General features: G+C 36.7%; 1 protein-coding gene across 6 annotated transcripts in view; it reads left to right on the top strand.

The window, feature by feature from the left end:
* The window catches only part of PATJ (PATJ crumbs cell polarity complex component), a 356,206-nt gene that overhangs the window by 129,197 nt on the left and 205,075 nt on the right, over positions 1–21,934 (top strand). For all 6 annotated transcript variants that reach the window (XM_038537344.1, XM_038537342.1, XM_038537341.1 and 3 more), the window contains exons 23-26: positions 12,483–12,554; positions 13,780–13,957; positions 18,534–18,644; positions 21,769–21,846. In XM_038537344.1, coding sequence (XP_038393272.1) covers positions 12,483–12,554; positions 13,780–13,957; positions 18,534–18,644; positions 21,769–21,846 — 439 coding nt within the window. The remainder of the gene's footprint in view (positions 1–12,482; positions 12,555–13,779; positions 13,958–18,533; positions 18,645–21,768; positions 21,847–21,934) is intronic.

Raw genomic sequence — 21,934 nt, 5'->3', positions numbered from 1 at the left:
CATAATAAATATCATGTCATCTGCAAATAGTAAGTTTTACTTCTTCATTTCCAATTTGGATACCTTTAGTTTCTTTTTCTGGTTTAATTGCTCTGGCTAGGACTTTCAGTACTATGTTGAATAAAAATGGTAAGAGTGGACATCCTTGTCTTGTTCCTAATCTTAAAGGAAAAGCTTTCACCTTTTCACTGTTGACTCTGTTATGAGCTGTGGGTTTGCATATTTATTATGTCACATTTATTATGTTGAGGTACATTCTCTCCATGCCGGCTTTGTTTAACAGAGTTTTTTTATTATGAATGGATGTTGAATTTTGCTAAATGCTTTTTTTCTGCATCTATTGAGATCATATGATTTTTATCCTTCATTTTTTTTTAAGATTTTATTTATTTATTCATGAGAGACACACAGAGAGAGAGGCAGAGACACAGGCAGAGGGAGAAGCAGGCCCCATGCATGCAGGGAACCTGATGTGTAGGACTTGATCCCGGATCTCCAGGATCACACCCTGGGCTGAAGGCAGCGTTAAACTGCTGAGCCACCCACGCTACCCATATCCTTCATTTTGTTAATGTCTTGTATCACACTGATTTGTGAATGGTCAACCATACTTGCATCCTTGGAATCATTCTCACTGGATTATGATGTATGATCCTTTCAATGTATTGTTGAATTTGGTTTGCTAATATTTTGTTGAGGATTTTTCCAACTATGTTCATCAGGGTTGTTGGCCTATAATTTTCTTTTTTTGTTGTGTCTTCATCTCGTTTTGGTATCAAGGTTATGCTGGCCTTGTAAAATGTGTTTGGAAGAGTTCAGCCCTTTGTATTTTTGGAAGATTTTGAGAAGGATTGGTATTTAAATGTCTTTGAATGTTTGGTAGAATTCACCAGTGAGGCCATTTGGTTCTGGATTTTTATTTATTGGGAGGTTTTTGATGACTGATTCAATCTTCTTGCTAATGGTCTGTTCAGATTTTCTATTTCTACCTGATTCAGTCTTGAAAGATTGTATGTTTCTAGGAATTTATCTATTTCTTCTAAGTTGTCCAATTTGTTGGCATAAAATTGTTCATAGTTGTCTTTTATGATTCTTTTTATTTCTCTGATTTCAGTTGTAACATCTCTTTCATTTCTGATTTCATTTACTTGAGTCCTCTCTTTTTCTTGGTAAGTCTAGCTAAACATTTGTCAATTTTGTTTTTCTTTTCAAAGAACTAGCTTTTGGTTTCATTGATCTTTTCTACTGTCATTTTAGTCTCAATATCATTATTTCTGCTCTAATCTTTGTTATTTCCTTCCTTCTACAAGCTTTGGACTTCATTTGTTTTTCTAGGTCCTTACTGTGTAAAGTTCGGTGGTTCTTGTTTCTTGAGATAGGCATTTATTACCATGCGCTTCCTTTTTGCTGTATCACATAAAGGTTGGTATGTTTTATTTACAGTTTTGCTTATCTCAAGATATTTTATTTCTCATTTGATTGCTTATTTGACCATTGATTGTTGCATGCTGTTTAATCTCCACATATTTGTGAAATTTCTAGTGTTTTTGTAATTATTTTCTAGTTTTATACCACTGAAGTTAGAAAAGATGCTTTGTTTAATTTTAGTCATCTTAAATTAAGACTTGTTTTGTGGCCTAACATATGATCTGTCTTAGAAAACATTCCACGTGCATTTGAAGAATGTGTATCTGTTACTTTTGGATGGCATATTCTGAATAGGTCTGTTAAATCCATCTGGCCTAACATGTTGTTTAAGGCTGATGTTTCCTTATTGATTTTCTTTCTAGAAGATCTCTCCACTGATGTAAATGGGGGAATTAAAGTCCCCTACTATTATTATTTTGCTATTTCTGCCTTTAGGTCTGTTAATATTTACTTAATATATTTAAGTGCTCCTATGTTGGGGCATAAATATTTATAAAATATCCTTTTATTGGACTGATCCCTTTATCATGATATAACACCCTTCTTTGTCTCTGATAAAGTCGTCTTGTCTGATACAAATACAGCTACTCCAGTTTTCTTTTGGTTTCCATTTCATGGAATATCTTTATCCATCCTTCAATTTCAATCTATGTGTCCTTATATCTGAAGTGAATCTCTTGCAGGCAGCATGTAGATGGGTCTTGTTTTTTAATTCATTCAGCTATTCTGTGTCTTTGATTATAGATTTTAGTCCACTTACATTTAAAGTAATTATTGACAGGTATGTGTTTATTGCCATTTTGTTCATTGTTTTCTGTTTTTGTAGTTTTTCTCTGTTCCTTTCTTCTCTGCCTTTCTTTCTTTGCGATTTGACGACTGCTTTGTAGTATGCTTATGTTCTTTTATCTTTTGTGTGTTTACTGTTGCTTTTTGGTTACCACAAGACTTACATATAATAGCTTATATCTATAAGTCTATTTTAAGTTGATAATAGCTTATATTTTATCCCATTCTAAAGCTCAACATTTTTACATACCCCCATGATGTTTTACTTTTGATGCCATATTTTACATATTTTTATCTTGTGTACCCCTTAACTAATTATTGTAATTAGTTATCGTAATATAGTTATTTTTACAATTTTTAAAATCTTTTAACCATTACACTAGCTTTATAAATAATCCTTGATCCTTACTATATATTTACTTTTCTAGTGAGATTTCATATCTCACATGTGTTCTCATTACTAATTAGCCCCTTTCTTTTCAGCTTAAAGAAGTCCCTCTAACTTTTCTTGTAAGGCCACTTTAGTGGTTTAGCTTTTAGCTTTTGCTTGTCTGGAAAATTCTTTATCTATCCTTCAATTCTGAATGATAATTTTGCCAGATAGAGTATTTTTAGTTTGAAGTTTTTTTTTCTTTCAGCACTTTGAATATATTGTGCTATTTCCTTGTGGCCTATAACATTTGTGCTCAAAAATCTGATGATAGTCTTATGGAGAGGAGGGTGGAACTTACATGTAACAAGGTTTCTTTCCGTTGCTGCTTTTTAATATTCTTTCCTTGTCTTTAACTTTTGGCATTTTGATTATAATGCGTTTTGGTGTAAATGTTTTTGGTTTCATTTTGTTTGGAACTCTCTGGGCTTCTTGGATCTGGATGGTTGTTTCATTCCCCAAGTTAGGGAAGTTTTAGCCATGATTTCCTCAGATTAGATTTGTGCCTTGTTCTCACTCTTCTCCTTCTGGGAGGCCTATAAAAAGTGAAATGAAAAGTTTGTTGGTGTTGTCTTATAAATCCCTTAAACTATTATCATTTTTTTTCTTTTTTTTTTAATTTTTATTTACTTATGATAGTCACACACAGAGAGAGAGAGAGAGAGGCAGAGACATAGGCAGAGGGAGAAGCAGGCTCCATGCACCGGGAGCCCGACGTGGGATTCGATCTCAGGTCTCCAGGATCGCGCCCTGGGCCAAAGGCAGGCGCTAAACCGCTGCGCCACCCAGGGATCCCTATTATCATTTTTTAAATTCATTTTTCCTTTTGCTTCTTTGATTGGGTGAGTTCCGTGGCCTTGTCTTTGAGTTGCCTGACCCTTGCATTTCATCTAGTCATCTATTAAACCCCTCTAGTGTATTTTTCAGTTTAGTTATTGCGTTCTTCAGCTTCATAACTTCTGTTTGGTACTTTCTTACATTTTCCATGTCTTTGTTGAGGTTTTAACTGTTTTTATTCATTATTTTTTTAAGTTCACTGATTATCTTTATATCCTTGACTTTGGACTCTTTTTTAGGTAAATTGCTTTTCTCCATTTCATTAGGATATTCTTCTGAGTTTTTTTTTTTTTTTCCTTATTCTTCCATTTAGAATATTTCTTCATTTTGCTTGACTTTCTGTGTTGGTTTCTGCACAGTTGACGAAACAGCCATCTCCCACTCTCAAAGGAGTTGCCTTGTGTAGGAGATGAAACTTTTTCTTCAGCTCTATCACAGCTCTTGGTTGTTTCCCAAACCTCTGTACTTTTCCAATCAGCCTATTGGATTTTTAATAGCTCCCAGTAGTTGAGGATGTGCCAATACCTGCCAGTGTCCTCAAGGGGAGACTCAGGCCAACTGGAAGGAAGCAGCTTTAAAAGCATGCAAATATATATATTCCCGAAGGGCCACATGTGTGAGCCCTACTGTCCACCAGACAGGTAATCTAGAAGTGTGCCATGGGTGGCAGTCACAAAAATTGGGGCTCCAGGAGAGTAGATAAGATCCTTTTTGGGAGATACCAGTGAGCTAGAGCAAAGCAGAGGGAGAGTGCCAAGATGGTGTTCATAGCCTAAGTTCCTTTAGAGCAGCACTATAGGCCGCTGAATGTCTGCCAAACCTAAAATCTGCCTCTCAGTCTGCAGCTTCAGAGTAAGTAAAGTGACCTTTTTTCACAGAAAGACTGTGGCATATGTCTCAGTCTGCTGTCTTTGAATTGCCCTGGTGGCAGTTGCCTGACAAGAATCCTCCTCTGATTGCCATAGTCCTGTGGGATCTAGGAATGCAGGATCCTTCATCCACCAGAGCCAGGCAGTCAAGGGGTGTCCTCTGGATGTCAACTGCAAACACTGGGCACCAGACTGAGGGAAAGCTCCACTCCAGGAGTCAGTGGCACTCTGGAGTGTGAGAGAGGGTGAGCATGATGAGAGCACTTGCCCTCCAAGGTCTCTGGAAAGGATTACCCAGCCCCAAGATGTGTGCTTTATTAGAACCCTACCTCTCAGGCCACAGTCCTAATGATTAATAGGCTCCTTCATGGAAAGACCAAGCTCCTGGGTCTGTTGCTATGCACTGGGGGTGGTAGCTGTTGAAGACTTCTTTGTCTGTTGGTTATAATCTAGTGGGACTCATGAGTATAAGCCTAATTGGTCCCAGGAGCCAAACAATGTAGAGGTGTCCCCTCTACAGCAGTCACAAAAATTGGGGCACCAGATTGGAGATAATGAACTCCTTTTTGGGTAACACTGATTTTTAAAATCCCATGTGAACAGGAACATGAGCTCTTCTGGCTTCTAGAGTCAGGCGATCAACAGGACTGGTGGTAGGGATCAGATGCTCCTTGAAAGTGAAGATCTCCAGAAGGGGACTCTGGGCAAGCAGGGTATGATACCACTGGAGGGAATCCAAGTGATTTTGTGCCAGTATCTTCTCTCCTTGTGAGGTCACTTGAGATCCTGTCTTCAGAATCCACCTGGCTTCAGTCATTTTCTAACTCATCTTTGTCATCACCTGCTGCCTAAAGACATATGGGTGCCCAGAATGGTAAACATGGATATTTCTCAGACTAATAGCAGATTTCTAGTATAGCTATATCGTAAGTGCTGTTCAAACGTTTCCTCTGTTATCTGTAGCTATACAACCCTAAGAAGGCTTCCTTCACGTCTGTATTTCCTCACTTATAAAGTGGGTAGTTAAGTTAAATAAGAGTGCATATAAAGGATTTCATATAATGCCTTGAACAGTGTTTAATGAAACGTTGGCAGTGATCTTAGATGACAAGGATAGACTCATGGGCTCAGAGATTTCTAGGGCAGTTTTCTCTGTTGCTGAGTTTATTAAAACAGAAGGAGATTGTAGCTCGTGTGTGTGTGTGTGTGTGTGATGAGTAATATCAACTGATAGTGGAAAACAAGATATCAGACCCTAAACTCTGGGAAGATAAATTTGAGATGAAAGATTTATTTTAAAATTGAAAAAAAGGGATCCCTGGGTGGCGCAGCGGTTTGGCGCCTGCCTTTGGCCCAGGGCGCGATCCTGGAGACCCGGGATCGAATCCCACGTCGGGCTCCCGGTGCATGGAGCCTGCTTCTCCCTCTGCCTGTGTCTCTGCCTCTCTCTCTCTCTGTGACTATCATAAATAAATAAAAATTAAAAAAAATAAATAAATAAAATTGAAAAAAAAAAGTCATGTTATAGGTATACAAGTGTGCAAATGAAATTAAATCCTTTCTGGGATTGATCCTTTATGATGAATATGGCAGGTGAAATAGGAAGCAGATTGTCATAGTTGTGGAAAAGTTTAAATGAATTCTTGTTGTATTTTGAGCCCCAGTATAGTGCTTGGCATTTCGTGCCTTCTAAGACAATGGTGGATATCTAATAGGTTTATCTTTGAGGTAAACTGCCAAAAATTATGTATAGAGTCAGAACATTGGTGGGAGGCTGAGAATTAGGGGAGAATACATGTGTGCATTTGAATGAAGACTACCGTGGTATGTCTGAGTTGGTAGGAAAACGTGTGATTTCTAGTATAATGCTGTTGGGGCTGTTGTATACTCTGCAGGTGAAGACAAATGTGAAAAATTAGGACAGGAGATACATAGAGCATTACACTCATATTACACTCATGCATGCCTTTGTTGTTGTTGTTGTTGTTGTTTTTTCCAAGATTTTATTTATTTATTCATGAGAGGCAGAGGGAGAGGCAGGCTCCCGGCAGAGCAGGAAGCCCAATAGGGGACTCGATCCAAGAACCCTGGGATCATGACCTGAGGCGAAGGCAGACACTCAACCAACTGAGCCACCTAGGCGCCCCTACACTCATGCATTTAAAAATATAATTAGATCTTTGTTTACTAATTCAGTCTCTATGGAAGTAATGAGAAGTAAATTTGTTGTAAGAAAGCAACTTATTCATTCTGGCTTTAGCTCTTGATTCTTAATAAGACTCTTAAACACAATTTTACATATTTATAAAATACACACAGTTTAAGGGACAGTTTGCTTAATTTTGGTAGATTTATGTTATCAATAGCCTGATCAAGATATGTCGTCACTACCTTGGCAGTGTCCTCCCCCAGGCAACTACTAATGTGACTTCTAACACTGTAAATTGTTTTCCTGTTTTAGAACGCATGTAAATGTAATCATGCAGTAGGTACTTTTTTGAGTCTGGCTTATTTTCCTCAGCACAGTCTGTTCCCTTCTAAACTTTAAGAGAATGCCTAATTCTTTATGTATAGTGGTGGCAGATAATAATTTGCTTTGCAACTTCAAAATCATAGTGTGACATTGGGTAAATAGCTCTACTAGTTTGAAAAATACTAGTGCTATCATCCCTGGTTCCAAATGCTCATATCCCCTATGGTGTGTCATGGTGTACTTAAAGAGGAAAAAGAAATCTTGAGATCGTTTGGCCATAACCAAAACTCATCTTGCTTACATGATTTTAGAGGGCTGAGTTTACTTGACTCTTATTATGGCTTAGTACTTAGTATATGAAAATTTTATATGGGAAAAGGTTATGTTGAAAAGAAAAGTTCTGATTCATCTGATTTTTGTATGATGTTTTGCAATTTTTGCAAATTTGGTTTGCAAACAGATTGTATATTATGATCAAATCTTACATTAATATCCACTTGTTCATGAATGGGGTGCTTCACCTTACCTCTCAATTCTGTAAAAAACTGGTAACTTTGGCCATTTGTTAAATAAAATAAAAAGCACTTTCTATTGGATGGTTAATTCCTCTGGGGAAAAATTGATTATAAAACTCTGGATGAGTGTGAGATGTGAATTTCATTTATTTTAAAATGAGATTCTGACTGAGGTAGTGATCATGATTAATCAGTGCAAATTATAAAATTTGAGGTCAGAGATCCATTGTTAATGTTTTAAATACGTTTGGGTAAATTTAGATCTTAAATTTAGATCTTTAGATGTGCAGTAAAAATACTTTCTCAGTGAAATTTTAATTTGGGTTAAAAGGTATATGCATTCATCAATATAAAGTGACCACATTGGTTTGTATAGTTGCTCATCTCCTATGATGGCATTTCCAAAACAAATCACACTATCTGGATAAGCTTTTGCAAGATGGTTTCTTTTTCTTTTCTTTTCTTTTTTTTTTAAGATTTCATTTTTAGTAATCTCCACAAACAGTGTAGGGCTTGAACTCACAGCCCTGAGACCAAGAGTCACATGCTCCACTGACTGAACCAACCAGGTACCCTTAAGCTTTTGCAAGTTTTCTCTCTCTCTAGGTGTGAAATAATCTGAATAAAACATGTGTGTATCAACTTCCTAAAGAAAGAGAATATGCGGACAGCCCCGGTGGCGCAGCAGTTTGGCGCCGCCTGCAGCCTGGGGTGTGATCCTGGAGACCCGGGATCAAGTCCCATATCGGGCTCCCTGCATGGAGCCTGCTTCTCCCTCTGTCTGTCTCTCTCTCTCTCTCTCTCTCTCTCTCTCTCTCTGTGTCTATGAATAAATAAATAAAATCTTTAAAAAAAAAAAAAAAGAAAGATAATATGCTTTGGAAAAGTCAGTAAGTTTCTTCCAACATAATAATACTTTTGTTATACCATCAAAGAAAACTAAAAATTTGCATATTCTAGACAGCGTTTTCTTTTCCCCTTTAGTTGTGTGTGAAAGCCAGCTGTTTTGGAAATTTTGGGTTTTCACTTTTTTGAATAGGGAAACTAATAGTCCATACTAATGTTAAAACTTGGTTTCAAAAAATAAACAAACAAACAAACACTTGGTTTCCATTCTATTTTAGCTTTTTAAAAGTTAAAGAATAGTAGCATACGTATACCATAGTAAAAATACCTATGTGGGTTTTTTTCTTAATTTCTCTTATGAACTGTTCTTGCTCACTCACAACACTTCTGATGCCAAATGTGGGAGTTTTTCCCTCCTCCTACCAACTGATGCTCTGGACACTAACTGATGTCTTACAGCTCAATTCAGTTCTGCCATTAGCTACTCAGAGTTAGTGTGGATCACACAGGCTAAGGGCTTAGTCCAAGACTGACCTGCCTTCAGATACCAGTCATGAGTCCCATGTTGCTAGCTGTACTTCTGACCAACCAGCTACAAACTGGGAGTTCCCATGATCCCTTTCTCGGGTTTGATTTGCTGGGATGGCTCACAGAACTTAGGAAAAGTGCTTTAATTACCTTTACTGGTTTATTATAAAAGATGTACCTCAGAAATAGCCAATGGAAGAGTTGCATAGGGCAAGTTATGGAGGAGGAGGTATAGAGGATACACAGAACTTCCATGCTTTTCCTGGTTGCATCACCCTCACAGCCAGTACATCAGTACCTTGATGTATTTGCCAGCCTGAAAGTTCTCTGAACCCTATTGAGGGGTTTTTATGGAAGTTCTATTACATTAAGCATGATTGATTACCTCATTGGCTATTGGTGATTGAACTCCCATCTCTAGCCCCTCTCCTCTTCCCAGAGGAGGGAGGGACTGAAAGTTCTAACTAACCATATGGTTGTTTTTCCTGGCCATCAAACCCCATCCTGAAGGTATCTAGGTTCTCACCAAAAGTTACCTTATTAGCATAATAAATTCAGGTATGGTTGAAAAGGGTTTATTATAAATAACAAAAGATGATCCTATCCCCTCTATCACTTGAGAAATTTAAGGCTTTTAGAAGCTCAGTGTCAGGAACCAGGGATGGAAACCAAATTTATTTATTAACACAATGTTACAATTTTGGGATACAGGAAAGTAGAAAATGGAGAGAACAAAGGTTTCGGTGTTTGTTTTTTGTTTTTTCAAAGGTTTTATTTATTTATTCACGAGAGATACAGAGAGAGAGAGGCAGAGACACAGGCAGAGGGAGAAGCAGGCTCCATGCAGGGAGCCCGATGTGGGACTCGATCCCGATCCCGGGACTCGATTACACCCTGGGCGGAAGGCAGGCGCTAAACCGCTGAGCCACCCAAAGATCCCCTGGTTTTTGGGTTTTTAATTGTAATCTTCAATTAATATTTATTTAAAGGGGAATTCTAAAATACAGGAAGGCAGAGTGGCTGGGAGGCTCAGTCAGTTATGCGGCCAGCTCTTGATTTTGGCTCAAGTCATAATCTCAGAGTCCTGGGATGGAGCCCCACATTGTACTCCATACTCAGCATGGAGTTTGCTTGAGGATTCTCTCTCCCTCTCCCGCTGGCTCTCCCCTTGCTTGCATGTGTGTGTTCTCTCTCTCTCTCTCTCTCTCTCTCTAAAATAAATAAATATAAAAAATTAAAATGAAAAAATATAATATAGCAGAGCATAAAGATATTCCTTGCAGTAATGTCCATATTCCAAAAAACAGGATATAATCTCAGTGTATCATATTTGGGATAGCAGATAAATTAGATCAATAGGATAGGCTATCAAGATGCTAATAAATAAAAAGTAATTATAATACATGGGGAAAATTTTGACACAAATTCAAATGAAAAAAATTTTAAAGGAAATGAATATTCGGCCTCAGTTAAATGCCAGTCATATATCATTTAATTTCTACTATTATATAGAGTAATCAAAGTACCAAAGTTTCTGCTATTACAATTATCCAACAAACTTCTATGTACATGTGCAAAGAATAATGTACTGTGATAAAATGAAGACTTAATTTAGTAGGATCATGCCTATCATTTAGGGATTGCATTCAGCTGCTTATAAACAAACACCCCACTTAGTGTGGCTTAACCAAACAGGGCCTTAATTTTTTTAATGTAAAAACTCCTGAAGAGGGCACCTGGTTGTGACTCAGTGGTTGAGCATCTGCCTTTGGCTCAGGTCATGATCCTGGGGTCCTGGGATCGAGTCCCACATCAGGCTCCCCGTGGGGAGCCTGCTTCTCGTCCCTCTGCCTATGTCTCTGGCCTCTCTGTGTGTCTCTCATGGTTAAATAAATAAAATCTTAAAAAAAAAAAAAAAAACACTCCTGAGGAAGGTGATCTGTTGGGGCCTTAAACACCTTCTTCCTTTCTGCTCTGCTATTCTTAATGTATTGCTTTAGTTGTTTCTTCATGATTTTAAAATGGATGCTTCATCACCAATGTCGGCTCTGCCTTCTAGGCAAGAAGAAAGGGAAGGTCCGGGGGATCCCTGGTGGCTCAGCGGTTTAGCACTGCCTTCGGCCCAGGGCGTGATCCTGGAGACCCGGGATCAAGTCCCATATCGGGCTCCCTGCATGGGGCCTGCTTCTTCCTCTGCCTGTATCTCTGCCTCTCTCTGTGTGTCTGTCATGAATAAATAAGTAAAATCTTTAAAAAAAAAGAAAAAAAAAAAAAGAAAAAAGAAAGGGAAGATCCTAGAATGAAAGGCTCCTGCCAGATGATTCTCCATTTAATGGGTTTTTCTGGAAATCTCTAGGGGCTTTTACTTTCATTTTAGAACTTTAGCACCTAGTTACCATTAGCTGAAAAGAAGTCCAGAAAATATATTTCTTTAAAGCTGAGCATAGTACCACCTGGAATAAAAGAGAGGTTATGTTGGTAAGGAAGAAGGAAGAGGACATTAGATAAATAATTGGCAAGTATCTGCCAAGCTCTTTTTCCTTGAATATTGTGATGTTCTTAATCATGAAAAATACACTGGCTGAGGCAAAAAAAGCCATCTGGTAGTGGGTGAGATTTTATTTACCCTTAAACCTTTATACCCTAGAAAGTCTGTCTGTAGAAGCTGCAAATAGGTGGAGTTTTGTTACTTTTTTGAGAGTCTGAGAGAAAAAACTCTCCATTTGAGAGTTCAGAGAAAAATGGAGCATTGAAACTTTGAGTGCTGCAACAAAGATTTGGATACTGTGAAGAGGTTGTGTATGAGCCTTCTGTGAGCTCAGTTCCTCATGTGGAAATTATAATAGTATGGCCTGCAGTGTGCTTGCTTCACAGGTTTTCTGTGAACATGAAACAGAAGAGGTAGTGCCCACATTTTTGTAGAGAGTAATACAATTTATACTATCAGACCTATGGTCTCATTTGGTGGTCCAGAGTCACACATCTATTTGATAGTATAGGTTAGACTGGAGCTTAGGACTCCTGATGACTCCTCCAGATAATGTATGTAAAGCACCTGCCCTTTTCGATAGCATTACTTTTGTAACTATTCTATAATTCAGCATTTTATGTTATTTTTTCCATACTAACATAAGTCAGTGGGTGAAAGTATGGTAGTGGTAGGTGGGAGGATCGAATTTGGTCTATCGTAAGTAAATCTCTCTGCAGACTGCAAAATGATGGATGATGACACAAAACATTCATGGTATACAAATGACAAGGGAATTATTTAGAGCCAGGGTAGCAGATCTAGAAAGAGCATTTGTGCTTACTAACCATTTAGCCATTTCAGCTATTGATGTTGGTTTATGCTGAAGTTTTCTCTTCACTGGTCAATCTGGACCAAGTTTTAAGGAATATATCTCCTAATATTTTCTATATTGATAGAGAATCAAATGTGAATTTGTACAAATCAAACACAGATTTTTAGAAAATAGCACCTCAAAAAAAAAAAAAAAGAAAAAGAAAATAGCACCTCGAATGTCACCAATGAAAATGTTTATATAAATTCTATGATTTTCTTGTGGTAGGTGGATATTTATTAAGTTGAACATTAAAGCAATATGTTTTTGCTAGTAAGGGTAGTTAACTGATGACATAAATATTTTAAAGCTTAAAAATTAAGAACTATTTAGCTATATATAGATTAATTTCAAGAGTTTCTATGAACCTTGAATACAACACTGTGTTTTACAAGTTGTATGCGTATTTTTTCTTTTCTCTCTCCGTAGTGAGTTACCTGAAAGAGAAGAGGGTGAAGGAGAAGAAACTCCAAACTTCAGCCACTGGGGTCCACCAAGAATGTATGTTGATGACATTATTGGCTTTCTCAGTAGGCGAACACAATCAAGTAGTTGCTCTTTAATTTTATAGTGTCATTTGGACATGCACTGATTGAGAAATTGCCATAATACACATGTAGGCTGGCCTAAATTTCAGTTTCATTTTGTCTTATCTAGGGATTTTTAGTCAGGCAAAATGACTATAATCAACATTAAATGGAAAGTTTTTATCGTACTTTTTCAGAAAAAGCAATTTACAGATGTCCATGTAACCGATGGATTAAGTGTTCTTTATAATTGCATCACTGCCTTGAATGCAGTGAAATTTCTTCCTTTTTTTTTTTTAATACACACAACAGTAGTTGAGGCTTCTGTCATGTATTCACTTATCTCTATCCTCCTCCTCTTGTGTTAGTCCAAGTTTGTGCTTTGGACTAACAGAATATAATAGTCTTCCTTTAGCTGCTCTTTCTTTATTGTATGCTTTATTAATTCCATAGTACCCACCCACATTGTCTGTTTTCTTCTTGCACTTTTGAGTTTGGTCTTAAAAAAACTCTTGGGAGCTGTTTTCTGAACTACTTTCTTATTTCAGTTAATTGTTGGCCACATCTGTGCTGTTTGAGCAAAATTCATAACCATTTGAAGGGCAAGTTTTATTCCATAGTTTATTTTAAAAAGTGTTGTGGAGAGTTGGAGGAAAAGAGAACCTTGCAGGTTTAAGAGTAAAATCTGTCCCCCTACTTAAAGAACCACAGGTTAAACTGCTGATTGGAAAAAAGCAACTTGGGCAAAGAACCTTTTAGTGGCAAATTTATTTTATTGTGAAAGTCTGTGCTTTTTACCAAAATACTACTTTCTTGATTTTTTTTCACCATTTGTTTTTTCCTTCACCCATTCTTTGCTAATGTTATGGATATAGATTAAAAGAACTAATTATAGAAAATATATTGTGATAGGAAAAGGGAACATTAAGACCTAGCAAAATCTCTGAATATTAAGAGGTATTTATTGTTTTAGAAATCTTTTTCCAAATTCAAGCTTTCACATGTGCCATGAATTATTGATAATGTCATATAATTTCAGAACTAGGTATAATTTTGATAACATTTGTAAAAATATATTAATATAAAATATGAGCCACAAGAAAAATATGAGTCACAAGATTATGGTACAAGTCAAACACAGTGACAACCCAACAAATTATATTAACTTGTTAATAAGTGAATTTATTTTCTTTTTACAGTGTTGAGATTTTTAGAGAACCCAACGTATCTCTTGGTATTAGTATTGTTGGTGGACAAACTGTTATAAAACGCCTGAAGAATGGAGAGGAACTTAAAGGTATATTTATCAAACAAGTTTTGGAAGACAGTCCAGCAGGAAAAACAAATGCTCTTAAAACTGGAGATAAAATACTTGAGGTAAATGATGTTAAAATTCTGTTTTTGTTTGAAACATACTTTAAGACTGTAATCATTTAACCTGAGGTCCTTGATTCATTTGTTGGATTATGTGTGTATACAACTGGTGTATTTTCTTTTGATGCCCTAGTTTGTATGTTGTTTGTATAATTTTATGAGATACGAAGGCTCAGCTGACCTAAAAAGACAATTTTACAATTTAACAGAATGTTTCTCCAATAGCCTTTAACAAACTCTTATTTTTTTCATCATTTAAAAAAGTTCTAATATTCTTCTTTAAACTGAAGTATAGTTGACATACAGTGTTAAATCAACTTGTTGTTGTAGGTGATAGGTATACGACATAGTGATTTGACAATCCTATAACACAATGCTCGCCACAAGTGTAGTTAGCATCTGTCACCATACAATATCATTACAATATTATTGGCTATATCCCCTGTAACAAGCTCTACATTTTATAAATATGTGTCAGTGGGATAGCCATGGTCATCCTCCTAGACTCTATTGGAGAAGGGGTCAATCCATTGTGGTAGACTTTACAGAGCAGAATTTAAAGGGCACAGAATTTAAAGACCCCTTAAGTTTCTTTTTTTTTAATATTTTATTTATTTATTCATGAAAGACACACAGAGAGGCAGAGACGTAGGCAGAGGGAAAATCAGTCTCCCTGTGGGTAGTAGCTTGATGTGGGGCTCGATCCTAGGACCCCAGGATCATGCACTGAGCCAAAGGCAGACACTCAATCACTGAGCCACCCAGTGCTCCAACTCCTTAACTTTTTTTTGAAATAGTCATAAGAAATTATAAAGAAATGTACAAAGAAGTCCCATTATTCTTCCCTCAGCCTCCCCCAGTGTTAATGTGCCATAGTACAATAGCAAAACCAAAATACTGATATTGACACAACTCATAGACCTTATTTCAATCTCACCAGTTATACATGCACTGATGTATGACCGTGTATGTTTTTATAGCTCTACTAAGTTTTGTCACGTGTGTAGCCTTGCAAAATCACCACCACAATCAAGAAACTCAGCTGTATCGCCCTAAGACTCCCGTGTACTACCTTCTACAGCCATCCTTCTTCTTCCGCCACATCCCCCATCCCTTCCCTCTCTCTGGCAACCACTAATCTATGTCTCTATGTCTATAATTATGTTATTTCACAATTGTCACAAAAATGGAATTATGTATTCTGCATCTTTTTTGAGATTGGCTTTTTTCACTCAGCATAATTTTACTGAAGTTGATTTAATTTGTTGTGTCCATCAATAATAGTTCATTACCTTTTATTATGCCTGAATAGTATTCCATGATGTGGGTACCACAGTTTAACCATTCACCCATTTTAAGATACCTGGGTTGGGACACCTGGGTGACAACTCTTGGTTTCAGCTCAGGTCATGATCTCAGGATTGTGTGATGAGCCTGCATCAGGCTCTGTGCTCAGCAAGGAATCTCCTTGAGGTTCTCTTTTTCCCTCTTCTTTCCCCACACTACACATGCTCATCATTTCTCTTTTAAGTAAATAAATCTTAAAAATATAAATCTAAGTAAAGACACCTGGGTAGTTTCCAGTTCTTGGTATTATGAATAAAACTTCTATAAACATTTGCATACAAGTTCCTAAGTGAAAATAAGTCTTCATTTGTCTGAGGTAAATGCCCAAGAACGCAGTTGCTGATTGTATGGTTAAGTCTATTTTTAGTTATGAAAGCAAATATTTTCCACAATGGCTGTACTATTTTACATTCCCACCAACAATATGTGAGTGATCCATTTTCTCCACATCCTCACCAAGATTTGGTGTTGTCACTGTTTTTTCATTTTGGACATTCTCATAGGTAGTGATTTCTTATTGTTGTTTTGAGTTTCCCTAATGGCTAATGATTAAGAACTTTTCATGATGTTTGTACCTGTCCTCTTTAGTGAAATGTTTGTGCATGGCTTTTGCCTGTCTTCTAATTGGCTTGTTCATTGTTTTATCTTTTTAAATTTTGTGATTTTTTCCCCCTCATCTTTCTCTGCTGTTAATTGAATACAAAGTATTCTCTCACTTAATCCATCATTACTTTCATATACTAATAAGAACCCACTGTTTCATCTCAGATTTAACAATTTATTTAAATTCACAGCAGATTTGAAATATTAACACTTTAAGATTTATTTTGTCAAGCACACTGTGTCATTGTTTACTTTTTTTTCCAGTGAAAAGCAGTCATCGTTTGTTTTGTTTTTAAATAAAGCTTAATACTCATTTCTCACCGCCTTGAAACAATTGCATAAAGGATCTAGGTCTCTATAAAGAAGAATTCTTTGAACTGGAAAGTTAGAATTTAATTTCATTTTAAGAAATAGATCCTACCTGTGTGAATGGATACACTTCTAGGGTTATCAATTTAAAGCTGAGAAAAACCTAAGATTATACTTCTGTTGTTAATATAACAGAATTCCACTTTTTCCCTAACTTCCCAACTTCAGTGATTCCCATTTAACCCTGTGGAAATCTGTGTTGGGGAAACAAAAGCTGGTTATTACTGGAAGATGTTCTTCTATAGTTTCTATTTCTCTTATTGTTTGTTTTTCAAAGATTTTATTTATTTATTCATGAGAGACACATAGAGAGAGAGGCAGAGACACAGGCAGAGGGAGAAGCAGGCTCCCTGTGGGGAGCCCGATTCAGGACTCGATCCCAGGACTCCAGGACCACGCTCTGAGCCGAAGGCAGACGCTAAACCACTGAGCCACCCAGGGATCCCCTATTTCTCTTATTGTTGAATGCTTCTCCCTCTGCCTATGTCTCTACTTCTGTATCTGTATCTTTTGTGAGTAAATAAAATATTTTTTAAAAGTGCTTTATCAAACTGTTGTGATGGCTTTTAAGCTTCACTTAAATTTTTTTCTATATTCGTTTACTACTATTCATATCTTTCCTGAGTTCATATGGGAAAAGAGGTTTTACAGAGCATCAAAACCTTCCTGTGGATGTCTGTTAGAATCAAAGGCCAAAGTTCTTGCCATGGCCTCTCAGTCGTGTGGCTTCAGCTGCCTCCCTGACCACCTCTCTGCACTCTCCCTCTTCCACTGTGTTTTATACTCCCCTGCATTTAAACCCCTCTCACACACCAGGCTTCTGTCTCCTGCCTTAGTGCCCTTACCTCTGTGTCCCTCAGCTTTGAATAAGCTCACTGGGCAGCCTCAGTGGCTCAGCGGTTTAGCGCCTGCTTTCATCCCAGGGCGTGATCCTGGAGACCCGGGATCGAGTCCCACGTCGGGCTCTCTGCATGGAGCCTGCTTCTCTCTCTGCCTGCTTCTCTCTCTGCCTGTGTCTCTGCCTCTCTCTCTCTCTCTCTGTTTCTCGAATAAATAAATAAAATCTTAAAAAAAAAATTTTTTTTGAATAAGCTCGTTTTTCTCCTTACTCTGCCCTGCTTCAGTGACTGATCATCCTCATCACTTCCAGCATCTTGGATCCCCTTTGCTTTTACTGAACTTGTCTGGGGAAAACACATCCTAGTTAAATGCAGCTCTTTGCCTATTTCAGGTCCCCAGCATGGCTGTAGAACATAACCAGCTATGCTGTCTGGTCTCATTTTAAACTCATGGGCTCCTTATCAAGTGAATCTTTAGTTCTCTCCTGCAATCCTATAATATTTCCATGGGTGTTTCATTCTCCTGGTTCCAGAGGTAGCTCCTTCACACCTCCTAAACTGCCTTCCTCAATCTTAATCTCACTTTCTGGTACATGTTTCTTATTTCACGGAGAAAATAGAAGCAGTCAAAAAGGAACTTCCCCTTGCTCTCACTGCATGCCGTATCTTTTTTTTTTTCTTTTTTCTGACTGTATCTGGGATAACACATGAAATATTTGTGCTCCTGTCTAAAGCCAGTCTCCCTAACTTGTGCCACAGTGACCATGAGCTACCCCAAGATTTTTCAAGGCTTTGTTACATTTTCAATTTGAAAAATTGGTTCTGTTAAGTATGTTAAATACAGAATGCTCTTGGAGATTATGAACATGTTTGCAAGTTAGGTTCTCTGAAATTTGTATGAGAAGCTGTTTATACTTAACTCAATTTACTGAACAGAGTACACTTTTAGTAAAAAGAACCTATAGATATTTTCATGGTTCTTTTTTAAAACATAATTTGATAAAATATTCAACTGTTCAATTGAAATAATGCTCAATTTGCTTAAAATATCATACTCCTCAATTTAAAAGTCCAGACCATCCTCCCTTGTCCCCACTCAGGATTATGTGCTGTGTTAATGGCAGAGGAGGCATTTCAGCTCAGAAGCTTCTTAAGGTTGTGTCACTGACTGAGCTACCTATTTTGGATAATTATATTTAACCAGGGCTCTTGTTATTAAGATATTTGTCTTACTTTTCTTGAAGGTAGAGTATTATTTTCCTTAAATATGTTCTCTTAAAACAACAAAGCTTTCTGTGGGTGAGTCTTACTATTTTTTTACTTTGGTCTAATTCATTGGACTCTAGCTGTTCTCATAACTAGATAATACATGTGAATTCTATAGCCTTTCTAATTGAAATACAATTACTTCTGTGTTTTAGGTGTCTGGAGTAGATTTGCAGAATGCCTCACACAGAGAAGCAGTTGAGGCCATTAAGAATGCAGGAAATCCTGTGGTGTTCGTTGTTCAGAGCTTGTCATCCACTCCAAGAGTAAGCTTTAGTTGCTATTTTCAAAAATGTTTTTCTCTATATATTTCAAAAAATATTTCTGTATATCTATGGACCAAGCTTTTGCCTCCATGTATTTTTCTACATATTTTCATTTTGATCCTACTATTACCCAGAAAAAGCACTACTTATATACAGATTTAGTTATTAACTTCACTTTCACAATTTTTCTTTGATTTTGGTCTTTTGGTCAACGTTGAGTCATTCTGGTCTGCATTGGTATAAATCACAGGCTGTAGAGTCAGACCTGTTTTCCATTCCTTGATTCACTGTTTACCAGCTTTGCTAACTTAGAGACAAATTACTTAACTCTTCTGGGCCAGTTACTTTGTTTATAAAATACTTTGAACAACATAAAGGGAGTCAGGCATGAAAACATTCTAGAGGTATCACCATATTCTATTTATTAAGAGTGTAAAAATGCAAACATGGTTCATGTTCTGTTGGACATTCCAAATTCAAAACTAGCAATATTTAACCATAAATCTATAATAAATTGCTCTTTTGGTATGGAATTAGAACTCTGATTCATAGATGTCACCGGCTGGATACATATTTTACTTTGCAATATGCAGCAGAAATATCACCCTTAAGCCCTGTGACTGGAAGAAATGTTTATGTTTCTTTTTTATAGTGGAGGACACCTGTTCAAAACATAGGCACTTCTGAGCAGTAGAAAACCTGCATATTTTATTTATTTATTTTTAAAGATTTGTGTTTATTTATTAACGAGAGAGGCAGAGACACAGGCAGAGGGAGAAATAGGTGCTCCATGTAGGAAGCCCAATGTGAGACTCAATCCCAGGACCCCGGGATCATGCCCTGAGCTAAAGGCAGATGGTTAACTGCTGAGCCACCCAGACATCCCTGCATATTTTTTTTTAATGCTTTTCAATAAGTAATGCAGTGCTTTTCAACCTTTTGTATGTCAAGGCATACAGAAAATACTATTTGTAGGGCAAATTGGGCAAACAGATGTTTGGCTGCACTGAGGGCAGGGGTGTCATTTCTATTTTGACCTGTCTGCAGTCTCACCCCACTAGGGCAGCTCTGCTGTGCTGTACTGCAGTGCAATATGATCCCTTCCAGTCTTAGTACTGTGTTGATACCCCAAAGACTGATTGAGAGTGGTGAACTGAATAGAGTCTTCTCATTGTCATATATGACATTTTGGGGAATCCACTTTTTAATTCCTTTTTGGAATCCTTTTAACTCTTACAATATTGAGAAGGCAGTCGAGACTATCACTTTTATTTCTGGAAACTGAGTTCAGAAGGTAAAGTTCCAGATTATTTCCTGGTTTCCACTTAGATTTATTTGGCAAATTCTTATTTAAGAGCAGAAGCAATAATTTATACTACACTTCTCTATAGAAAGTTTTTATGCCAGGGTAAATTTTTTCCACTTAACATAACTACATTTCACAGTAGCATCTATATTATTTTTCCACATTCTGAAACAAACCTGTTTGAAATTGGGGGTCATTACTTCAGTTCATTAAATTTATTATCATATGTTGCTTTCTTTTCCCCTATATTCCATTTGTTGCCCTAATGCCATTGTTTCATAATGGCATCTAAACTGTTCTGATGTGTATATTTGCATATTGATCATATAAAAATATGGCTTTTTCTTCCACAAGAAATACGCTGCCTTCTATTTTTACTAAAGATGCAGTCTTCCTAGTGAGCCTTTGATTTTCCAAATTTTGCTAATGATACACTTACAGAGGTATATTTCTGGCTATTCAAAAAGCAGTTTTGTCCCATCCCAGAGCTTCTGTTGTTCAGCTTCAGTTAGTTTTTCCCAGAGGAAAAATAGATACAGTGTGGACAAGAATTCAAGCTTGTCAAGGAGGCAAAGTCCTTTAAGATTCTTCAGGACAAGATATACATCTCTATAGACCTACCAGTTTTTGAATTCTGACTTGGATTGTTGTGTGTATTAAATAGAAGAATAAATACTTAAGCGCTAACACATTGTTCACATATAAAACATTAAATATATGTTGATGTGTCATTACTACTTTCTTTCTGTCTGTCCGTCTTTAAGTAGTCTCAATGCCCAATGTAGGGAGTCTCATGCCTACCGACTGAGCCAGCCAGGTGCCCCTGCTGTTTTTTACTGAAATGAAACATTTCTGCAACTTTCTCGTTTATTCCAATATTAGTTTATTTCTTTATAGAATCCATACTAAAGGTGAGGTGAAGAAAATATAATCTTAAATTGTATTTAGAGAGAGGTGTTTTTTATTTTGTTTTGTTTTTTAAATTATCCCTAGGCAGGCAGTTTCTTTACATTTCTGGGAAAGAAGATTTGTTTTTTCTTACAACCTTCATGTCTGTCATCAGATTCTATGCCAAGATTATTTGTGTTAACTATTTGAGAAGCCTTTTTTAAAAATCACTAAAAATTTTATATTTTCCTAAGATGTTTCATAGATTACTTTTTGACTCATTTCTTTTTATAAAACAATCTATGCTGTTGGCACCATTGAGAATTAAAAGTATTTCTATGAAATGAAACTATTTCCTTTCATGTATAAACATTTATTGAGTGCAACTATGTAATAAGTTCTTTTTGAGTGCTATGTATATAGTGATAAATCACTAAATCCCAGCTCTCATTGAGCTTTTATCCAGGGATATAGGTATATTTGTAATTTATCTTCATGCTAACAGTGATAGTGAAATATTTATTGAGTGCACAATGTGCAGATAACATACTTGAATTGGGGTACCATAATGAATAAGGTAAATCTAGCCAATAAATGATGCATCCATGTTCTAGGGATTCATGTAGCTCACTCCTAAAAATATTTTGCAAAATGAGATGTTTGGATAACAATCAGTATCCTGACTTTCATTTTAGTCAGCATTATCTTTACTTCACTTTCACACAATATTTTGGGTTATCTAGCTTGTAGTACTTTTCAAATTGTATTGTTCCCCTTGAACTCTACTTCTCATGTCTTTACTTTTTAGATGAAGTCACTTAGTTAAGTAAGATTTTAACTGCTTAAAAAATACATTAAGAAATGTAATGATTGCAACATTTAAATGTTTTACTCCTTCTTTTATGTGTGTGTTTGTGTGTGTGGTCATAGGTCATTCCTAGTGTGCATAACAAGGCCAACAAAATCGCTAATAACCAGGATCAAAATACTGAAGAAAAAAAAGAAAAGGTAATTTGAACCTCTCACGCCTTTAAAAAATGTTTTTGGTGTCTTTTTGCCTATCTGAGCTGCAATTAATAAGAATGGTGTTTTGACT

The sequence above is a fragment of the Canis lupus genome, chromosome 5 (assembly GCF_011100685.1).
Source record: "Canis lupus familiaris isolate Mischka breed German Shepherd chromosome 5, alternate assembly UU_Cfam_GSD_1.0, whole genome shotgun sequence".
NCBI classification, from domain to species: domain Eukaryota; kingdom Metazoa; phylum Chordata; class Mammalia; order Carnivora; family Canidae; genus Canis; species Canis lupus.
Note: the sequence above shows the minus strand (reverse complement) of the source record. Positions and strands in the feature narration are given on the sequence as shown.